The sequence below is a fragment of the Vidua macroura genome, chromosome 1, assembly GCF_024509145.1.
Source record: "Vidua macroura isolate BioBank_ID:100142 chromosome 1, ASM2450914v1, whole genome shotgun sequence".
Lineage (NCBI taxonomy): Eukaryota > Metazoa > Chordata > Aves > Passeriformes > Viduidae > Vidua > Vidua macroura.
This window is the reverse complement of record NC_071571.1, coordinates 5,815,922-5,834,852: the sequence shown is the minus strand read 5'-3', so window position 1 is coordinate 5,834,852 and position 18,931 is coordinate 5,815,922. Positions and strand designations below refer to the sequence as shown.

The window sequence follows — 18,931 nt, the reverse complement described above, 5'->3', positions numbered from 1 at the left end:
AGATATGGTAATTAGAGAAAGTAGGTTTGTAATTTTAGTATCTTCCTTTATATAGTATATTAATGTATTATAGTATAGTTATAATAAAGAAATCATTCAGCCTTCTGAACTGGAGTTGGACATCATCATTTCTTCCCACTGTGTTCTCCTGCATTTTACAATAGGAAATTTGGCCAGCGAGATTTGATTTTGTTGACCACACAGCAACAGCATTCGTTGACAAATAAGGACAAAGCTCTTAAGCAAACCCACCTTTTCTCCACATGTTGAGAACTGTGCAACATCCCCCTGCTGAATCAACTGGTGTGTGCTTTTAAAAGTTTCCTAATTCTGCTCACAGCTGAGAACTTGCCTTACCATTATATTAAGAAACAGCTCTATGGTGTGGGCTGGTTATTACAGGGAAGCGCTTAATTACAATAAAATGTGTAGTTAAAGTGACAATTTATTTACTCAGGGTTATGAATATAAATTGGTTTTTCTTACCCATGCATTTTAAAATAGGGAGGTAGAGGCTGGGATCCCAGGAGTTTCTTTAGGCAGAGTGATTTTCTGCAAGTAGCTTTAGGGACCAATGTGGAAAGTGAAGCCTGTGAACCAGTTTGCTGCCTTGAGGCCACAGCACACAGTTCCCACCTGTTGCAAGTAATGTGAGTTTTGCTTAAGAAGTCTGGAAATGGGTCCCTTTAATTGCACCAGAGCTTCGTAACCTGCAGTGAACCAATGCTGAGCTGAAAAACAAATCCCTGTTAGCGAACACTTGAAGAGATAAAGAAAATGCTGGGTCCTCTCCTCCCAGTATTTTCCATGTTTTGTAACACCTCTGTCAGTATAAATTTCCATTCACTGAAGAAATTACACTTCACGAGCACTACAATAGGATTTTAAGATAAATGACATGCGAGCACTGCAGTTTTGTGCAGGCTTAAGTGATCCAAGTATCTTAATCACGTGCACAGTATCAAAAATAATTGACTCGTTACAAGAGTCACACGAGAAAGATTGAATGTCATATGAGGCTGCAAAGCATAAACCACCTCAGCTAAAATTTATTTTAGCATGGGAGAGTTTTTTAACTGTTAAGTATAATTATTTAAAAGCAGTCTGAGCTGTGCAGCTCTAATGATAAGTGAAAATATAAAACAGCTCCTGAAAGCAGGTAAGGGCACTTCTTGCAAGCACTGCCCGCTCTTAGCACTTGCTGCCTTTATTCACCACTATTTCTGAATTTCTTGAAAGGCTGATGAAGTTTTTAAGTGTCATCTTGCCAAGGCTGTAACGTTATCTCCAGTGACAATACTCACTCCTGGGTTTTTGTGTTGCAAGAAGAGAAAACGTTTTAGCTTTTCGGGTGGGTAAACACCTCCCTGTGAAACACCGCAAACAAGACCGGAGGGAGTTCCATAAACGAAACTTCAGGGTGTCATAAACCCCTGGGCAAAAATCCCCCGGGGTCCAGCTCTGGTGGGTGGATGGCTTTGCCTGTGCCATGCAGCAGGTGCCCTGGTGCAGGAAGGCCAGGCTGTGCCTGTCCCACCGGGTGGCTTTAGGACAACATCCGAAAGGCCCTGGGCCCGTTTCCTCAAAAGCGATGACAGCCGCGTGATAAACGCGCTCCCGAGTCCCTGCCTGCAGAGCAGCCGTGCAGGTGCTGTGGAATGGAGCTTTTCATAGCATGGCTAGGATTAAAAATAGGAGCAGAGCTGGCCAGGGAGTGCTCTGAGCCCGGGCAGGGACGCAGCCCAAGCGATCCTGTGTTACTCACCCCGCCTGCTCCCGAGGGCCGATGTTTTCTTGGACCGAGCTAAATGCCTCGTTTTAGCTAAACGTGGGGATGCTGGTACAGTGAAACACTGGGTCGTATTTTATCACCCTACATATTTCTCCATACTTCAGCCACGTGGTAGCTGTTTAACAACTTATTCCCCAAATGAAATAAGCAGAAATATTGACCCATTATTTGCTTTCAAATGAAATAAGCAGCTTTATAGGAAATATTGACCCATTATTTGTCACTTCTCTTGAGGCTCCAAATGCATCCTGAGCTGCTACAGCTCACAGCCAGGACATTTACTTCTCCTTTGACAACTGTTTTCCATTCCCTTTTGCATCTTGCCTGGTCTTCTCAGTGATTTTTGCCACAAGCAGGTGGCAAACATTTTGGTGACAAATGTCACCTCACTGTGTGCAGATTAAGAAGCAACAAACCCAAACCCTACTTGTGTGGTTCTGAATAAACAGTGATCACCCGTGACCCATCCCTTTGACAGACACATCTTATTTTCTGTTCTTGGTTTGACCAGCTGTGTATCAATATCCACCTTGCTTTTTCTGTGCCATAGAACCAGCTCAGAATTAGATCTTTGCAGGCTTTTGCTCTAAAAATTATTTTCTTGAGCCTTTCATCTAGCTTTACTAATTGCACTGCCCTTCAGTGCATGTGTTAGCTATAACTTTTCCCCCCAAGAGTATCGTGTTTAAAGTCACAACCACTGTATTCCTGCCAATGTGTTCCTCTTAACTTACAGGAAACCTATGAATGAGGTATGATACCATGAATGATACTATTAATCACTTTATTGCAACTGCACCCTGGAATCCCATTCACTGTTGAGACCTTGTTACGCAAGTGCTGTACGTATATAAAAACAGTCTCCAGCTTCAAAGTGCTTACAAGCCTTTGTAAAAGCCTCCTGAAGTTTTCTGTGAACTTGTTACTGTAAGAAGAAGAAAAAAAAAATTACATATTTCTTCTTGGAACAAAATGCTTTTCAAATTTTTAGAAGAATGATTCATGTTTACTCTTATCTCCCTCCAGAGGAAAAAGAAAATGAGAAAATGAGTTTAGGAATATTTTCAGCCTTAGTCCCAATTGGACAAATTTGAGGGAGCTGACACTGCTGTGCACAGCATCCATCCGTGCCACATTCCTTTCTCTGATGAGTCAGTGGACCTCACAGACCCCAAGTCTTGAGAATGACCCAACTTCAGTATCTCCCCCTTAACATTCCTTTGGTGCTCCCTATAGCCATATTATTTAGTTAGAATTAAAATAAGTTGTGGACAACGTTCAATTCCTGTAATCCTGCCAATGGAGAAACCTTATTAGGCCTGAAATGGCCTAAAAATGGATTCTGCTGAGGTGTCCCTTCTGCCCTAGGGACCCTGGACACTGGCTCTGAGCCACTGCTCCTGCTGGATCCTGGGATCAAGGGGCTGTTGGGGTGCAGGGGCTCCAGGACATGAGCAGGGAGCACACATTCCCACTGCCTGGAAGAGGAAGATTGTTTTTTCTACAAGGACACTGTTTATTCCTGGTCCTGGTGGGGGCTGTGCTGCCCTCTCCACTGGGAAGGCAAGGGGCCAGAGAACTTCTGCAAGACAATGAGATGGCTTTGCCCTGTGCTACCCCACCCTCCATCCCATCCACAGCCCTGCCCTCCCCCATTCCCTGACCCCAATCCCCCCCAGCCACTCCCTGCCCTTAAAACCTCCCCCGCCAGCCCCCTCTGCCACCCCCTGCCCCTGTTTGCACTCCTCCCACTCTCTGCTCCTAATGCCCCCAGTCATTCCCTGTCCCTAACCCTTCTGCCCTGCCACCCCCTACCCCTAAACCTGCCCCCTGCAGCCTCTTGCCCCTAAATCTCACCGCAGTCCCCTGTCCCTATCCACACACACCCTCTGCCACGCCCTGGCCCGATCCACTTCCCAAAATCTTGCTCCCCAGCTCCCTCCACCATTCCCTGTCCTATTTGCACTTCCCAGAACCCTTACCCCTAAATCCCCTAAGCCATCCCTGCCCCATAACCTGTCCCATCCACACACACCTTCCACCACCCTCTTCCCCTAACCCTTCCCCTCCAGACACTGTCCCTAAAACTGGCCCCCTACCCCTAAACCTCCCTTTCTCTCCTCCCTGCCCCAAAATCTCCCTTTCTCCTAAACCTCCCCTCTGCAGCCCCTTGCCCCAAAATCTGCTTCTATCCATACTGCCAACTTCTGTCCCTAAATCTCCCCCTTCCCTAAACCTTCCCCTGCACCACTCCGTCTGCAAACCTGCCCCTATCCACACATATCCTCCACCTAGCCCTGTCCCTAAATCTTCAACCCCCAAGCCTTCTGCCCCCAAATTTCTCCCACCAGCCTACTCCACTACGCCCTGCCCCATAGTCTCTTCCTGTCACCCCCATGCCCCTAAACCTGCCCCTATCCACACACACTCTCTGCCACCTTCTGGCCCTAAATCTCCACCCTCAATCCCCTGCCCCTAAATCTCCACTTCCAGCCCCTGCTGCGATGCACACATTCCCTCTGCCCCTAAACCTCCAACCCTCCCGCAACCCTCTGTTCCTAAACCTTCCCTTATCCACACACACCCTCCGCACACTTTTCCCCTAAACCTCTCCCTCCAGCTCTTGCCCCTACACCCTCTCTCAAACCTCCCTCACCGGCAGTGCCCTGCCCGTACCCCCACACACCCTTCTGGCCCCGTATGTTCCTAAATCTGCACTCCCACCTTCTGCCCCTAAACCTGCCCCTCTCCACACACATCTCTTTGCCTCTTTATGTCCCTAAATCTGCACTCTCACCCTCTGCCCCTAAATCTCTCCTCCGCAGCCCCCCTGCCCTAGACCTGCCCATGTCCGCACACACCCTCCGCAGCCCCCGGCCCCTCTCCAGCCGGGCCTCCCCGCGGGGCGCGGCCGTGACGGGCAGCGCCGCTCCCCACTCAGCGCCCGCGGAGCCCCCGCGCCGCACCGCCCCCTCCAGCCCCTTTGTATCCAACATCCGGGTTTCCCCGCTGGCTCCGCGCTGGCTTCTCCCTTTTTTTAGAAGCCATTTTGGACGCGGTTCAGTTTTTTTTTTTTTTTTTTTTTTAATTATTAAAACAAAACCCCAAAACAACAACAACAACAAAACCCCAAACCCCATCAAACCTCCGTTTCCCTTCCCCCTCCACGCTGTGTTGTTTTTTTTTTATTTTCCTCTCCCTCCTCCCCATCCCGCACATGGCACCTCCCGCCGCGCCCCCGCGCCCGCCGCCCCGCGCAGCCCCGCGATGCCGCGGCCCCCGCCGCCTCCTCCTCCTCCGGACCCCGCGGCCGCTCCGCGCCCCCTCCGCCAGCCCTTGCCTGCCGCTCCGCAGCCTCCCGCGATGCGGGGTCCGTAAAAACCGCGCACGGTCCCGCTCCTGCCGCCGCCGCGGGGAGCGCGCGTGGGTTGCGCGGGGAGGAGGAGGAGGAGGAGGAGGAAGAAGGGGGGGATGCGCGCGTGTGTGTGTGCGGGGGAACGGGGGGAGCGCGCAACCCGCGCGCGGCTGCGCGGGCATTGCGCGGGAACCGCGCGGGGCGGGGGGGGGGGGGTGCGTGTGCGTGTGCGCGCTCGCCCCTCGCTGCTGGGGGAGCCGGAGGGGCTGGGTTGGGAGGAGGAGGAGGAGGGGGAAGGGGAAGAGGAGGCGGAGGAGGAGGAGGGGGAGTCGGTGTGTGGTGCACGCCGCGCTCCCAGCACAAAAGCCCAGGGAAAGAAACTCTTGGAAAGCTGGGAGCGAACGGTGGGGCCGGGCAGGAGCAGGTCGAACCGTCCGGGTCTGTTCGTCTCCACTGGATAAATTTTGCAACTGCGAAGGAATTAAATCCGATTTTCTTGCTGTTGTTGTTTTTTTTTTTTTTTTTTTTTTTTCCACCCCCTACCCTCAAGATTTTTTTCTTATTTTTTTTCTTTTTGAGAGCGAGAGGGAAGGCAGAGCCGCGCTTCTCCCTCCCCTCTTCTCACGCGCTCGATCTTTTTATTTTTATTTTTGTTTCCCTTGGGGTAGAGGTGCACGCGAGGAAAAAAAAAAAAAAAGTAAAGGACTATGTTTGCTTCGTGGCTGACTTTCGCTGTGCTCTGGGGAACTTTCTGTGCAGGTAAGAGGCTTTCGGCGTGTTTACCTCCCGCTCGGGCTCTCGGTCGCGTCTCCAAATGCAGAATTGAATGGGCCGTGCGGTTATTTGCAGCCACCCTCCGAAGCACAGCACCCGAGCTGGGGAATCCCCCCACTGCTGCATCGGCTTCATTTCCTTTATTATTATTATTATTATTACTATTATTATTATTATGGTTCTTTTTTCTTTTCACTCCCTCTTCCTCCCTCTCCGTTTTCTCCCTGCTCGCAGGACGAGCCTTCCCGTGCTGCTTTTTGTTCCCTCCAGGCAGCCTGTGGGAATTCATGGCAATGTAAACACGGCGCGATCTCGAGGAAACTTTGCAAAAATGGGCATTTACTTCTGGGCGGGGGCGTGAGGGAGAAGCCGAGGATGTTGCCGGCGGGGGGGACAAGTTGGGAGCAGCGGGAGGAGACCTGGGGTCGCTCCGGAATGGTGCGGGGTCTCTCAGGTAGTGGCCATGTGTGCGCTCCGCTCCTGCCGGGCTGCGGTTGTGTAACTCGGGGGGGTGTGCGGGACCCCTCCCCTCCACCCCGAAGGGAGCCCCTCGGTTCCCCATCTGCCCCCCGGGACGCGCTGTCCCGTAGGGGTTAGCAGGGAACGAGCCTATTGGGGCTGGCTGGCTCCGCGGGGAGCGGGGAGAAAGTTGGGAAAAAGGGGGTGTGTGCGGCGGGGGCTGCCTGGGGAGCATCCCTCCGGAGGAGGCTTCTGCGGCGGAGGAGGGTGTTTATTTTGTATCTTCTTCATCCCATTTATTTTATGGACATGGGCTACAAACTTCATCTCCAACCTGCGGGGTGCGCGTCGTGCCGAGGGACGCGGGTGGAAGTTCGCCCAAAGCCCGAGCACGGCCGGGGGAGTTGGAGGGGACACCCGGGCAGCGCTTGGGGAGGCGGGGAGGGGTCTCCATGGGGTGCCCCATCCCGCAGCCCTCGAGGGGGCGGGAGCGCTCAGACCCGCTGTGCTGCCCCCAGCACCTGAAAACGCGGGCACGCTGGAAATCCCCGCGCTCCCCACTTTACCCTCCTTGCTTTTATTATTCCTTATATTATTAGTATTATTTCCCCTATTCTTTTTTTATTATCGCTGCATTTTCCTCAGGAGAAGCCGGTGCGGCAGCAATTTTGCCTTCCCCTCTCTTGCCTGGTCACCACGACCCCCCCGGGGCTGAGCCCCCCGCCCCGCTCTGGGCAGTGACTTGTTACGTTCCTTCCATCTCCCGGCCGGGGGCTGGGGGGACGCGGGAGGGGTACGGGGCCGGTGTTGGGGGGCTGTTTGTGGCCGGGGGTTCCCGGGGGCAGGGCGCGGGAGGCAGCGATGCTGCAGCCGTGCCCGCTCCGCGATGGGCAGCCGGGGAGTTCCCGGCGGCTTTGCCATCACCCATTGTGCGGGTGGGGGCCAGGGGGGGTTTCCCCGCGTGTGCGTGCCCGGGTCCGGGTCCCCCGCCCCGGGGAAGGCGCTGCCCGGCGGGGCCGCGGCGCGGAGCGGGGGGAGCGGGCGCGGAGCCGGCCCCGGGGCGCTCCTGCAGCCGGGCTTCCTTTGTTCCGAGTGCCCATTAAATATGCGCTGCCACCGCCTGCCTCTGCCATTACCGGCGGTGCCAGCGCTTCATTATTTTTTAAGTCACACCGAAAGTGCGTGCGAGTGGCAATAAAAAAGGGAGCGGACAATAAAAATTTAAAAAAAAAAAAAAAAAAAAAAAAAAAAAAAAAAAAATCATGTCTTAGTGAGCAAAGCCAGCTCGGGCTTTTTTATCCGATGGCTGGGACACTTGTACGCAGCTTTGTTTCCATGTGTTGGGAAGGGGGTTGTGCGGGTTTGTATTTACATAGCAGTGCTGAGGAGGGCAGGTATTTTGGAAGGAGCAGGCGGGGGGGCGGGGGGGGTTGTGTGTGTGCCAGCAGCATTCCTGGTGCTCGGCGTTGCTATCATCACAACAGCTCTCCTGGCTGGAAAATTCTATTATGTGCATAAAGGAGATTTATGGTCAATGTATTTTCTTTCCATATATCTTGGAATCCTTTTATCTCGGGTGATTCAATAAAAGAGATGGCTTCCGGATTTTTCTTTTTTTTTTTTTTTTTTTTGGTTTTGTTTTTAGGTATGGCGTTGGGTTTTCGTTTGGTTTTGGTATCTAACCTGATCCTATGGCTCTGTGCACAGAGTGGCTGAAATCTAAGTTGGAGGGAAAAAAAGCAATTGCTTAAAAAAAAAAAAACAAAACACCCTGAAAGCTTCTTAAATGTATCATGTTATGAAAAAGATAATCTGACAGGGCATACCTATGCTGAATTTTTCCTCACCCCCCCCCCCCCCCGAAAATGCAATAAAGAAACCCCACAAAATGAATATTATTCTTTTTATTTGGAAAGGTCCTTTTGAATCACTAAATCAGTGCATTAGCCATTCTGTAAATCCCTCCCTCTCTTTTAAAGCCTTTCTGCCTTTCTTGTGATATTTATGAGTATTTATCAACATGATCTTCATTGTCCAGTTTTTCCTAAAGCTGTTTAGTAAAAAAAAAAAAAAAAAAAAAAAAGAGGAAAACAAGCTGAGATACCCAAAGTTGGAATGTGTTGCTGGGATTCAGAGCACTGGGCTTTGCTCAAAGTATGCCTTTTGTGTGTGTACATGTTAGGGCTCTGTGAAAGTGGTGGGCTTTTCGAAAATCACTTAACCTCCATTGTTGATGCTTCTCATCTCTACCTTGGCTGGCTGTAACAAAGCAAGCACGGGCTGCTGTTCTTTAAAAAAAATAAATCTGTTATGCTTAATTTTTTGGAATATTGAGGATTCATTGAGGAAAACATTATGTTTATTTTTAGCCCTTTGTTTGCAAATTCTCTGCAGCCCAAATGTTCAGAAATCATGTTTTAATCGATGAGCTTGAGAAAATACAGAAGGTGTAAAAGGATTTGTCTTGCAAAATGCATTGCTAACATGTTTTCCAAGCCATTACATTACTTTTATTTCGGTGCAAGTTTAAGTAATACCATGCAGCAATGAACTGTGCTGCAAATGGATCTGGTCTCCTCTTTCACTGTCTTGTATTTATCCTCTTGTGCTTGAGAAAGGGAATAAAACCGGCTTCATTAGCTTGCTAATTAAACACAATGAAGTGCGTGGCCCAAGGTTAATGGCAATGGCCTTTAAAAACACAAAACTCTTGAACAGGTGTTTAGGATATGTATTTTTTTAACCTGCTATCAAATCTAGATAATTATACCACCGACATAACCACTGTCAGAGTTCTGTGGAGAAGGAAATGCTGCGTTAGAGATGCCAGTGATCAGTGCATTATTTTTAGTGGCATTATTTATAAACACCTCTCCAGGTCCTGCACAACCTGTGGTTTAGCTCCCCCCTTTTCCCCCCTCTTCATTTGGAAGCATCTCCTGCATCCTCCCTTTGGCTCCTGTGGACCAAGCAGCATTAAAAATCCTGGATCTCTGAACCAGAGTGAGGGTCTAACCTGAGCCTGGGGAGTTAACTAAAGTATTTACAGGCTGAAATTTCTGCCATTGCTGGTGCCTTGGAGCAGCCCGTGCGGGCTGTGAGGCTCCTGCTCGCTGGCTGCGGTGGGAAGGAGCAGCCAATTAAAGCGGAGGGCTCGCAGTCCCCGCGCTCGAGCTGTCACCAGCCTCCTGTCCACTCTGCTCTCCATCAGCTAAAACACGCTTGTCAGGCTTTTTTGTGCTCCATGTGACGCAACAGTTGTGGACCTCCCCTGCTGACACTGAATAGATGGTAGGGAAGAAAAAAGCAGGCCAACCTCGCTGTTTTTTCTTTCCCCTCTTTTTTTTTTTTTTTTTTTTTCTTTTCTGTTTTGTTGTTGTTTTTGTTCTCCTCTCTCTCTCCCACCATCCTCCCCCTTCCCCATGCACAAACTCCTTGCTTTGCAGATCAGCCTAGGAGTGCTCCCTGGCTTCTCCAGTTCTGGGGAACAGGACCAGTGCACAGGTTGAGGTGAAAGAGAGCATCTTTTGAGATGTTGATGATGGGATGATGGGACTGGCCCAGGAATCCTGCTGCTGTGCTATCCATGGGGTGGGTCCTCCTGCAGAAGTGTTGCAGGTGTAAAAGGGAGCAAGGGATGCTTGTCTTTATTTATCAAGGGTAAAGGAGGTGGATGGCAGAGATTTTCTGAGGCTGGGCACCTGTCAGGGGTGTGTTTGTGCACCCTGCCCAAAGGCAAAGTTGCCTGTTCCTAGAAAGTCATGACACCTTTAAAATAAAATAAATAGAAGTCAAAGTTACTCCATGTTTGGGGCCTTGTAGCAGAAGGTATTTTGGCTGTCATGTTCCAGGACCTGCTTTTAGAAACATTTCTAAAATTTAGTGTTATAGTAGTTGACCTTGCAGTGCTGCACTAGAGTAGTCAGAATTAAATGGGATTTTAGGAGCACAGGATCTTTCGAGCCCCATGAAATGTAAGTAGAAATGACCCTTCTATCAAACACATACAGGACAGTGGTCTAAAAGTTGTGAAATATCTTGCTAACCCCCTGCTTCTGGCTCTGCAGGGCCCAGGCAAGGAAGGACACTGATGCTCTAATCTCCTTACAGTGCCTCCCAGCCCTTGCCTGGAAATCCGTGTGTCCAGCCCTGTCAGCTGGCACTGGAGAAGTGTGGGTGAAATTTGGGAAGGGTGCAGGTAGGGGAGAGAACCTGCTGCTGTTCAGCTGTGATCTGGACCCATGTGAAAGCCCAGATGGGTTCTTGCCCTCAGCCAACTGGAGAAGTGCTTGTGCACCGAGAAAGTCTCGTGGAGGCAGCTTGGGAAGTCAGGGTTGGTCGGTGCCTGCTGCAGAATTGGCATTTTCTTGCTGCTGGGCTGGAGGAGTGGTGTCACCGAGGCAGGTGGCCAAGTTTCCCAGGTCCCTCGGTGGGCAGGGAGGTGCTGTGCCTTGGCACCACCGCAGCACCCGCAGCTCCAGCGCTCTCCCTGCAACAAAACGTTGTGGGAACTTGGGAAATGGGAACCACAGAGTGTAATCTCTGCTTTAAAGAGGTGTTGTCTTTCTCTTTTATCCCTCCTTGGCCTTTGATTTTAAAACTAGCAGGGGAGTGTGATTTTCCTGCCTGGCCAATAGCACTGCCTGGTTCTGAATTATTCAGTGTAGCGCTTGGCATTCTGCACCCTGTTCCCACTTAAGCTCTTTTTCGCCTGTTCCTTCATGTGGAGATTTTCACATCACTGAAATTGGATGTGTTTAAGAGAGGTGTTTGTGGCCGAAGTATTCACCAGTATAAGCTCTACTCTTCCCCTTCCCTTTCCCCTCCATTAACCATTGAGGATCAACTAATGTCTAATCTCTTCTCTTCATTATTACTTCATTCTGAAATAATTTTGTATCTCATTAGTCATTTGTTCCTTTAAGGTATATTAGAAAAATATATATCACTGCCCCCCAGTCTTCTTTGTAAGGTTTCTTGGAGCGACTGAACTCAGAGGGGCAAAAAAGTAAATTAAAAATGAAACACTCTGCCTGTGTTCTGCAGACCCAGCACATTTTATGCTTAGATTTGAATATAACTGTTGGTCTTTTTTGCCAGTTTCATGTTCTTTTCTGTCATCTTCCTCCTTTACTATGGTATAGCTTCAATTCAAACTAAAAGTTAAGAGCAGCAATTGTCAGTGTACACTATAAAATAATAATATGCTTCCCTGTAGCACACAAGTGCCTCTTATTTTGCCAGTATTTGAATCTTTTACTCTGATTAGGTTATTGCATGTGGCATTGGTCCATCATGCTACTTAAGAAAAAAAATCTGTTGTTGGTGTCTAGAAAAATACAGGTGCCTTAGAAAAATACAGCTCCTCTTTTTGCAAAGTGCTGTTTGTGTAGAGAGAAGGTCCCTGCCCCAAAAGCCCTGAGCAGAGGGGTCAAGAGGGAGGAAATTCTGTCTGCAAGCACTCCCTGCTGCATCATGAAGTGGTTCAGCCAAGGTCACACCGAATATTTTGTACCTGTAACTGAAAGAAGAATCTGCATGAAGAAATGTTTCTGTATGGGGTAAAATTTGGCTTCAACCTGAGCGTGCTCTGTCCACTTTATTTTAAAAATTTCTTTTCTTCTGATGACTGTGCTGGAGGTGGCTGGTGTATTTTTAGTCTCGGAGAGCTCCTTTTCTCTTAGTTTGGGCTGCCTGCAGGCAGGGACCGGCTCATACAGGTGTGCAAAAAGCAGCACAGAGGAAGGAGCAGCCTGTTTGTGCCTGGCTGGAGGAGGATGTGAATGACCAGTGTGAATGATGTGTTTCTCATCAATAATTCCACGATTTCCACCTCGGTGTGTCCTTTCACCACAGATTCGGTTTCAGACTTTGGGGGAGCTCTGCTCAGAGCATTGCACGGCCCTGGCTGCAGAGCAAGAGGCAGCCTGGGCCTGGAGCACCCTTTTTGCCTTCATGATAGGTTTGGAGTGTATTAAGGAGCTGGAATAAACCTTTGAAAGTGTTTTCTAGAAGTGCAGCTTGTATCTCTGGATGTTTAATCTGGGAACATAACAAAAATTTACCAGTTATTCCCTGGTGGGAGTGACTTCTCTGAGATCTTGAAGTCAGTGGCAGGGCAAGGGCATTGTTCCCCATCCCCTTGGGTCCGTGGCTGGTGCTCTGACCACCTTATTATCCTTTTTTTGTCCACCTGGAATTAAATTTGCTGGGAAAAATAGAATATTTTTGGTAACTTTATTAAACCAGAGGTATCATTTTGGGCTTTTTTCCCCTGTCTCAGTCTCATAGTAATGTATCGTGTACGAGTGCCTCCTCTTTAAATAAAGAGGATAAAGCACATGAAAAGATGCAGTGCTTTACAATCTGAGCTCCATTAATTTTCAGTGAAGTGGATACTCATGCAAATTTAGGTGTGGATTTTGAACTGGACTTCTTATGTCTAGTAAGTACTTTTGTGTGACAAAGGGAGAAGAAAAAGGTGCTCCTGGGAGCAGAGGGGGTGAGGTAATCCTCCTCCAGTAAAGCTGGAAATGGAATGTATTGCTGTCAGTTTTATAGAGAAATAAACAAAACCTGGGGGAAATGAGTGTGTCTGGCACTTTCTGGACCAACCCCAAATCCCAGACCTGTGCTGAATGAGTCTCAAACCACAGCAGCAAAGGCTGTCATTTTAAAAATTCCATACTAGCTGAGACTGTAGGGTCTTAGGTGCTGTGACTGCCTCTGCCTTTTATTAAAAAACTATTTATTTGTCTTATTTAAAGCTTTTTCCCATTATAGAACTTGTATTCTTAGTGGTAGCAGAACTTTAAATTTTCTGTGTGGTGCCAGTAGTGCTAATGCAATGCTTCTTTCTAATTTATTTCTCTAAGGTGTGAGATGATAAGCCTTTGAGTGGATGAGAGGGATAAAGTTAGCTCCATTTGTGCCTGATCTATCAAATGGTCAATCTAGGTCACTAACTGTTCTTTTCTTCGACATTTAGCTCTTTAAAAACGCCTTGTGTAATGGGTGCAACCTCTAAAATTCGGCTTTTAGGAATATTTTGCTTATACATAATTTACCTCTGCTGACTGCTTTGAATTCCTGGGGAGGGAGGAATGCAACCATGGGTCTGAAGTGAAGAAAAGTTCAATCAGAACTCGTCTCCTTTTTGTGACTTTTAAAAAGTATTTCAGAATATGAGAATATTGCAGGGGTTTTAAGCCCTTTTAGTGGTTTTCTTATGTTTTGCAGTCTTTGGATTGCTTCTGAGGGCTGGTGGCTGTTGCTGCAGTTTGGCTGAGCTGTCTGCAAACTCCCCCCTCCAGTTGCTCTGTTTGCTACTGATACTTTCTTCTGGGAAAAGAGGGAATTTGAGCTTTGCACAATTGATGTCCAGGCCTTTCTCTGAGGCAGCAAGCTGAGCTTTACAATAAGAAAGGTGTGAGGAGGCTGTGGCACTGGTTTTGGAAGAGCCAGTGAGCTTTGTAGGCACTCAAGTGTGAGAAGACATTGGCTTTGCTTCAGACCTGTGCATTGCCACATGGATTTGCAGAAGTCCCTTACTCAGCAGAGAGAAACTGCAGTAGACTTGGGATGCAGCTGCTCAGCAAAGTCCAGATTTGTGGTTATCCTGGTGGTAGCCTTGTTCTCACTCTTGGGACAACTGAGCCATGGCAATGCGACCTCCAGGCTCCCAGCTCTTTTCTTTCTCCAAGACTTTATGCTTTGAGGTTTTATTTCCCCTCAATGTGGCAGCTGGAACAGTGGGGTTTGTATGGCCACTTCAGTTCCCGGGAGTAATTAATGGGTTAAGAATGCTAATTCCCCTGTATATTTGCAGGCTGAGAAATTCAGTTGTCCTTGGGTTTTTGTGGTGAGAGTATCCAGTTACAGCCCAGCAGCAGCTATTGGGCAGCTCTTGGGTGCACAAAAGTTTGAACTGAATAATCCTTTTCTTTCACATGCACCCACAGCTTATCAGGCACTTTTCGTTTTATAGGAAATCTTCTGTTAAAGCACATTCTTACACCTGGGATAAGGCATTTTTCCAAATGCCTGTTGCAGTTGTGCTGGAAAACACTCACTTGTATGGCTCCTAAAAAGTGAGTTTTTGTGGTGGACAATAGGCACTGGTGCTGACACACCTGGAGCAGTTCCCTGCTATGAAATTCCTTTTTATGTAAGGAGCCTGGGATGCAGATAAAGCTCAGCACAGCCTGAAGCAGGGTGGTGCTCTTTGATGCTTGGTGCTGCCTTCCTGGGATGCTGCTGCCAGGTGTGGGGTGGAATTGAGTGCCCAGCTCTGGTGAGAATTCTGGAGCCATGGCATCACCATCTCTGAATGGAAGCTCAGGTGGGGATGCTGTCATGGTGTGCCCTGCCACTGAGCTGTCTCATCCCTGCTCCTGGGCTTCCTTTGAAATATTTCAAAGACAAATGTTTTTAAAAAGCCCCAAACCAAAACACAAATCGCGTCTTCCTCCCCCCAAAAAAGCAAACCTCAGAAAAAAGGCCAACGAATCCCCCCAGCAACCCAAAACTCATGGAAATGAATGTTTTGATCTGATTGCTGTTGTTTTACTGCCATAGGCTCCTCAAGCTCCTGGAGCATCTTTGTGAAGTGAAGTCATGAAACTGGGCCCTGTGGAAGGGCTCAGTAATAGCAAGAAATTCCTGTGTAGGTTTTAATCACCTTTTACAGTCTTTGAAACAACACGGTGTCCCTCCAGTCCCAATTTCCAGGCTTCTTTGGGTATGTGATAAAGACCAGCAATGCCTGATGGAGCCTTCTGATGAGCACACTTGCTGTCCCTGGGTGTTTCCTCTCCTGGGTACAGCTTGGTGGCACAAAGCTCATTCAGCCTGGATTTTGCTGGATGTAAAAAAGAAAAAAAGGAAAGGAAAATAACCCACCCATTGAATGTGCTGTCCCCAGGGCTGCTGTCTCCTGATGCCCTGACACTTTGCCTGTTCACATTTGCTGGAGATTGGCTGCATGTGCCCATTCCTGGAGGGCATTTTAACACTTATATTGTGCCTTAGATAACTGTGGAAGTCTTTTACAGCTAATTTTTATTGCTGTAGAAAGTTTCCTCTAGATACATAGCTTCTGTTATCATCTAATGGGACAGAGTTAGTGTTGCTAAAAGCAAACATGAGAAACTTTTTTTTTTGTTGTTGTTGTTAATTGGTAATAGAATTTCCTTCCCCGTGCAATGGTGTAGGGATCAACTGCTTATTATGTAGCAGCTAAAAGAAACCCTCCAAGGTAACTGTGAGCCTGGGAGGTAAATGAGATGCAAGTGTATCTGTCTGGGTAACTGTGTCTGTAGGCTCCTTCTCAATGAATCCCTGGTGAAAGAAGAGACCCTGGGCGAGGGCCGTGTCCTTCTCCTGCACCCCAGAGTCGCCCCGTTGACGTCCCTGATGCTTTTTGTACATGGAAATGATTTTGAACGAGTTAACATGCACAGCTTTGAAGTGTGGTACAACAAAATAAAGTTGACTAAAAATAGGTCTGGATATGAAAGACAGGCAAAAACGGGGAGAGGGGGGAGCTGAGAGTCGTTTTACAGGCATTGTTGATAGAATTTCAGGGTCCCGAGGAGGGAAGATGAATGTCTTTCTGTTATAGTAACAGCTGCTCTCTGTCCATCGGGATCCAGTGTTTGCCTATCCAACTCATAATAATTAAACAAAAGAGTTATTTCATAGCAGCCTTGGTGGAGGATTTATGTTGGAATTTTATCTTTTTCGATTTATACTTTTCTTTGTCTAATTCAGAAAAATGTAAAGTTAACCTCTCACCTGGGCTGGGGCTCACCCCTCATCAGATCTGTTACAACTGAGGGGAAGCTCTCTGGTGGCTGGGCCATTCAGGGCTATATTAATTAAACAAACCAAAAGGAAAAAAAAAAATCATTAAGCTTCTCTATTGCACTTGTTCTTTGTGAGCTTTCCAGGGGTTTTGTGTTCTGAATGTGTGATTCAGGTGTGAGTAGCTCCCTAGTATGGCCACTCAATGCAATATGCAGATTTCTTTTCTTCTTTCCTTTTACTTTTTAGTGATTTCCACTCCCCTCTCCATCTTGAGAGCTGGGAGGTCTCTTGTCTCAGAGAAGAGACACAAAGAAGTCTCAGATGCAAAGTGTAGCAGCATTTTGGGAACAGATCTGCATTTTGGGAATGGATCTACTTTGTGTGGCTTTATTCAGTTAACTCTGCAAAACCCCTTGGTGTGGGTCAGTCTTGGGGGCAGAGAGGTCCAGAGTGAGGCAGATCTTCCTTAACTGGTACCTTCTCATGTATTCAGCCACAACTTTTACCACAATTTGGGCTTACAGCCTCCTCTTTGCAGAACTCTCCCACCATGTTCTGTCACCTGCCCCCATAGAGGGTTTCCAGAAGATTGCACCTGGCAAAAGCTGGATTGTCACTTCTTTCCACCACAGTGGCAGAGTTTTTTTAAAAGACATAATGAAGCTACCATTCCTTGAGGATCACAGGCTAGAATTTATCCACTGCTGAAGCTCCACAAGCAGCTCCCTGATGTCCAGGGCTCCTATCACAGGATCCTTTCCCAAGCCTTAATGGAATCCATGTCTCCATGTAGCTGCCTTTTGAACCCTGCCTGTTAATTTAATACCATTTACCCCTCTCCAAAAAAGAGTAGGCCCAGTTGGATGGTAAGGTTAAAACCTGAGCTGTGCTATGTTTATATTAATAATGTCTACTGGAGAAATATGGACCTGAGACTTTGCTCATTCATTTAAACCTCATAGTTAATAGACAATGGTGGAAATGTACCATGTGCATAATTGTTGCAGTGACCTGATTTCACATGCACTTCTTATCTAACTTCCGATAAAAAAAAAAAAAAAGATAAAAAATAATTATATATGAAATTGATTTTGGGAGCCCTGTGAAGGAGAAGGAAACCACTTATTTCAACCCCCAAATTCCTCTGAGCTGTAGAAACATTGTCAAAGTAATTGTAGCCTTTTCAATTTTTTTTTCTGCGTAGATTTCTTTCTGTGTAGTCTCGGAAAAACTGTGCTCTGTTGATGGATGTCACTGTTTTTTTACTTGTGACAAATATTTCCCAAGGTATTGTTTGAGTGATGTAGAATTGGTTCATGTGTAAAATTCTAGTTTTTCATGAATACTTTATCATGAATATGTGCGTGCCAGGTTTTTCTGGATTAAGGTGTTACACCTTTAGATGTTTGCTGTGGGATATCATCTTAATCATTTTTGCTGTAATTTAATCATCTTAATTAAAACTGCATTGAATTGTGGAAAGTAATTTGGGTCTGGAGAGCAGTGGGGTTCATATTTGTATTTTTTTTTTTTTTTGTCTTGTTGGATGATGGTAATAGTCTTGGCAAGTTTCTGCTAAAAATTAGCACAGTGTATAAAAACTCATGTTGCCAAGTTAGTCCAGTATTTCTCCAGCTAATTGTGGCCTTGAAGAGTATAATATAAAAGGTCATCTTTGTTAGTGAACTGCAGGCTTCTCCTGCGAGACAGAAATCCATGTCCTTATCAAGGATGAAATCTTGGCTCCTTGGTTACCCAATTGAGCTTTGCTATAATTTGGACATCATTAGGCTCTTTATTAAAGCAGAGGAACACTCTAATCAATCTTGGTGCTTTGCTTTCTTAAATCTACTTCTGTATCTGCATTTCTGTTATGGCTTCCCTTTCTTTTCCTGCTTCGTGTACCCCAGGAAGGAAAAGGGTCTGAAAAATGACATGGCATGAAAAGTTGCTGGTTTCCTCTTTTTGGGGTGTTTCTTTCCCAGAAAGCTTCTGATTGTGACAAGGGTTATGAGAGTGTGATGTTCAACCTCCTCATCGTGTGTTGAGAAGTGTGAGGAGACATTCTGGAAAGAGCTACCACTCAGTTTGTTTTGTGCTCTTAAACAATAAAAAAAAAAAACCCATAAAACTCCACAAAGCCAAAATTTATTAGTGGTTGGCATTACTGACATTACTTTTGCTTTAAACACAAACAAAAGGGGTTTAGTTGTTTTTTTGGTGGGAAAAAAAGCCTTCTACCCAAGCCAGATTTCTGTTTCTGTGGCACACGGTCACGGGGCAGAATTGTGGGGGAAAGAAAGAGGTTTGTATTGTGCTTTTATCCCTTTTTTTGTGTTCTGGGATTTGTTTTCATTGAGATGTTGGCACTCCCAGGAACGTATTTCTGTGGCTCTGATTTGTGCATTGTAAAACATAGCCAACGTTTGCCATTTCTTTGTTCAACTGCTGTTTCTTTAACCAGCAGATATTTTTCTAGTTGGATAGATAAATGGATCTTTCCCTGTTACTGGCAGTTAGACCTGACTTTGCACAGCTATAAGAGTTAGATCTGTGCTTCAGCAGAGCTTCCTTCTCAAGGATTTGGAGAGTCTAGAATTTGGTGGCTTCCATCACCTGTGTTTGGATGGATGATGTGACAAGCGCTGCGTAGTTTTGCAGTCAGTCCATGCATGTGCTGTGGCTCTGCTCAGATAACACATTACACTTTTAAAAACAAGTAAAACTGGAAAAGAGACTGTGTT

The 18,931-nt window shown here is 47.0% G+C and overlaps 1 protein-coding gene across 1 annotated transcript in view; it reads left to right on the top strand.

Annotated features, from left to right (window-relative positions):
* Positions 1–5,854: 5,854 nt before the first annotated feature.
* Positions 5,855–18,931, top strand: part of ACVR2B (activin A receptor type 2B) — a 96,266-nt gene continuing 83,189 nt past the window's right edge. The window contains exon 1 of the mRNA XM_053983406.1: positions 5,855–5,906. Coding sequence (XP_053839381.1) covers positions 5,855–5,906 — 52 coding nt within the window. The remainder of the gene's footprint in view (positions 5,907–18,931) is intronic.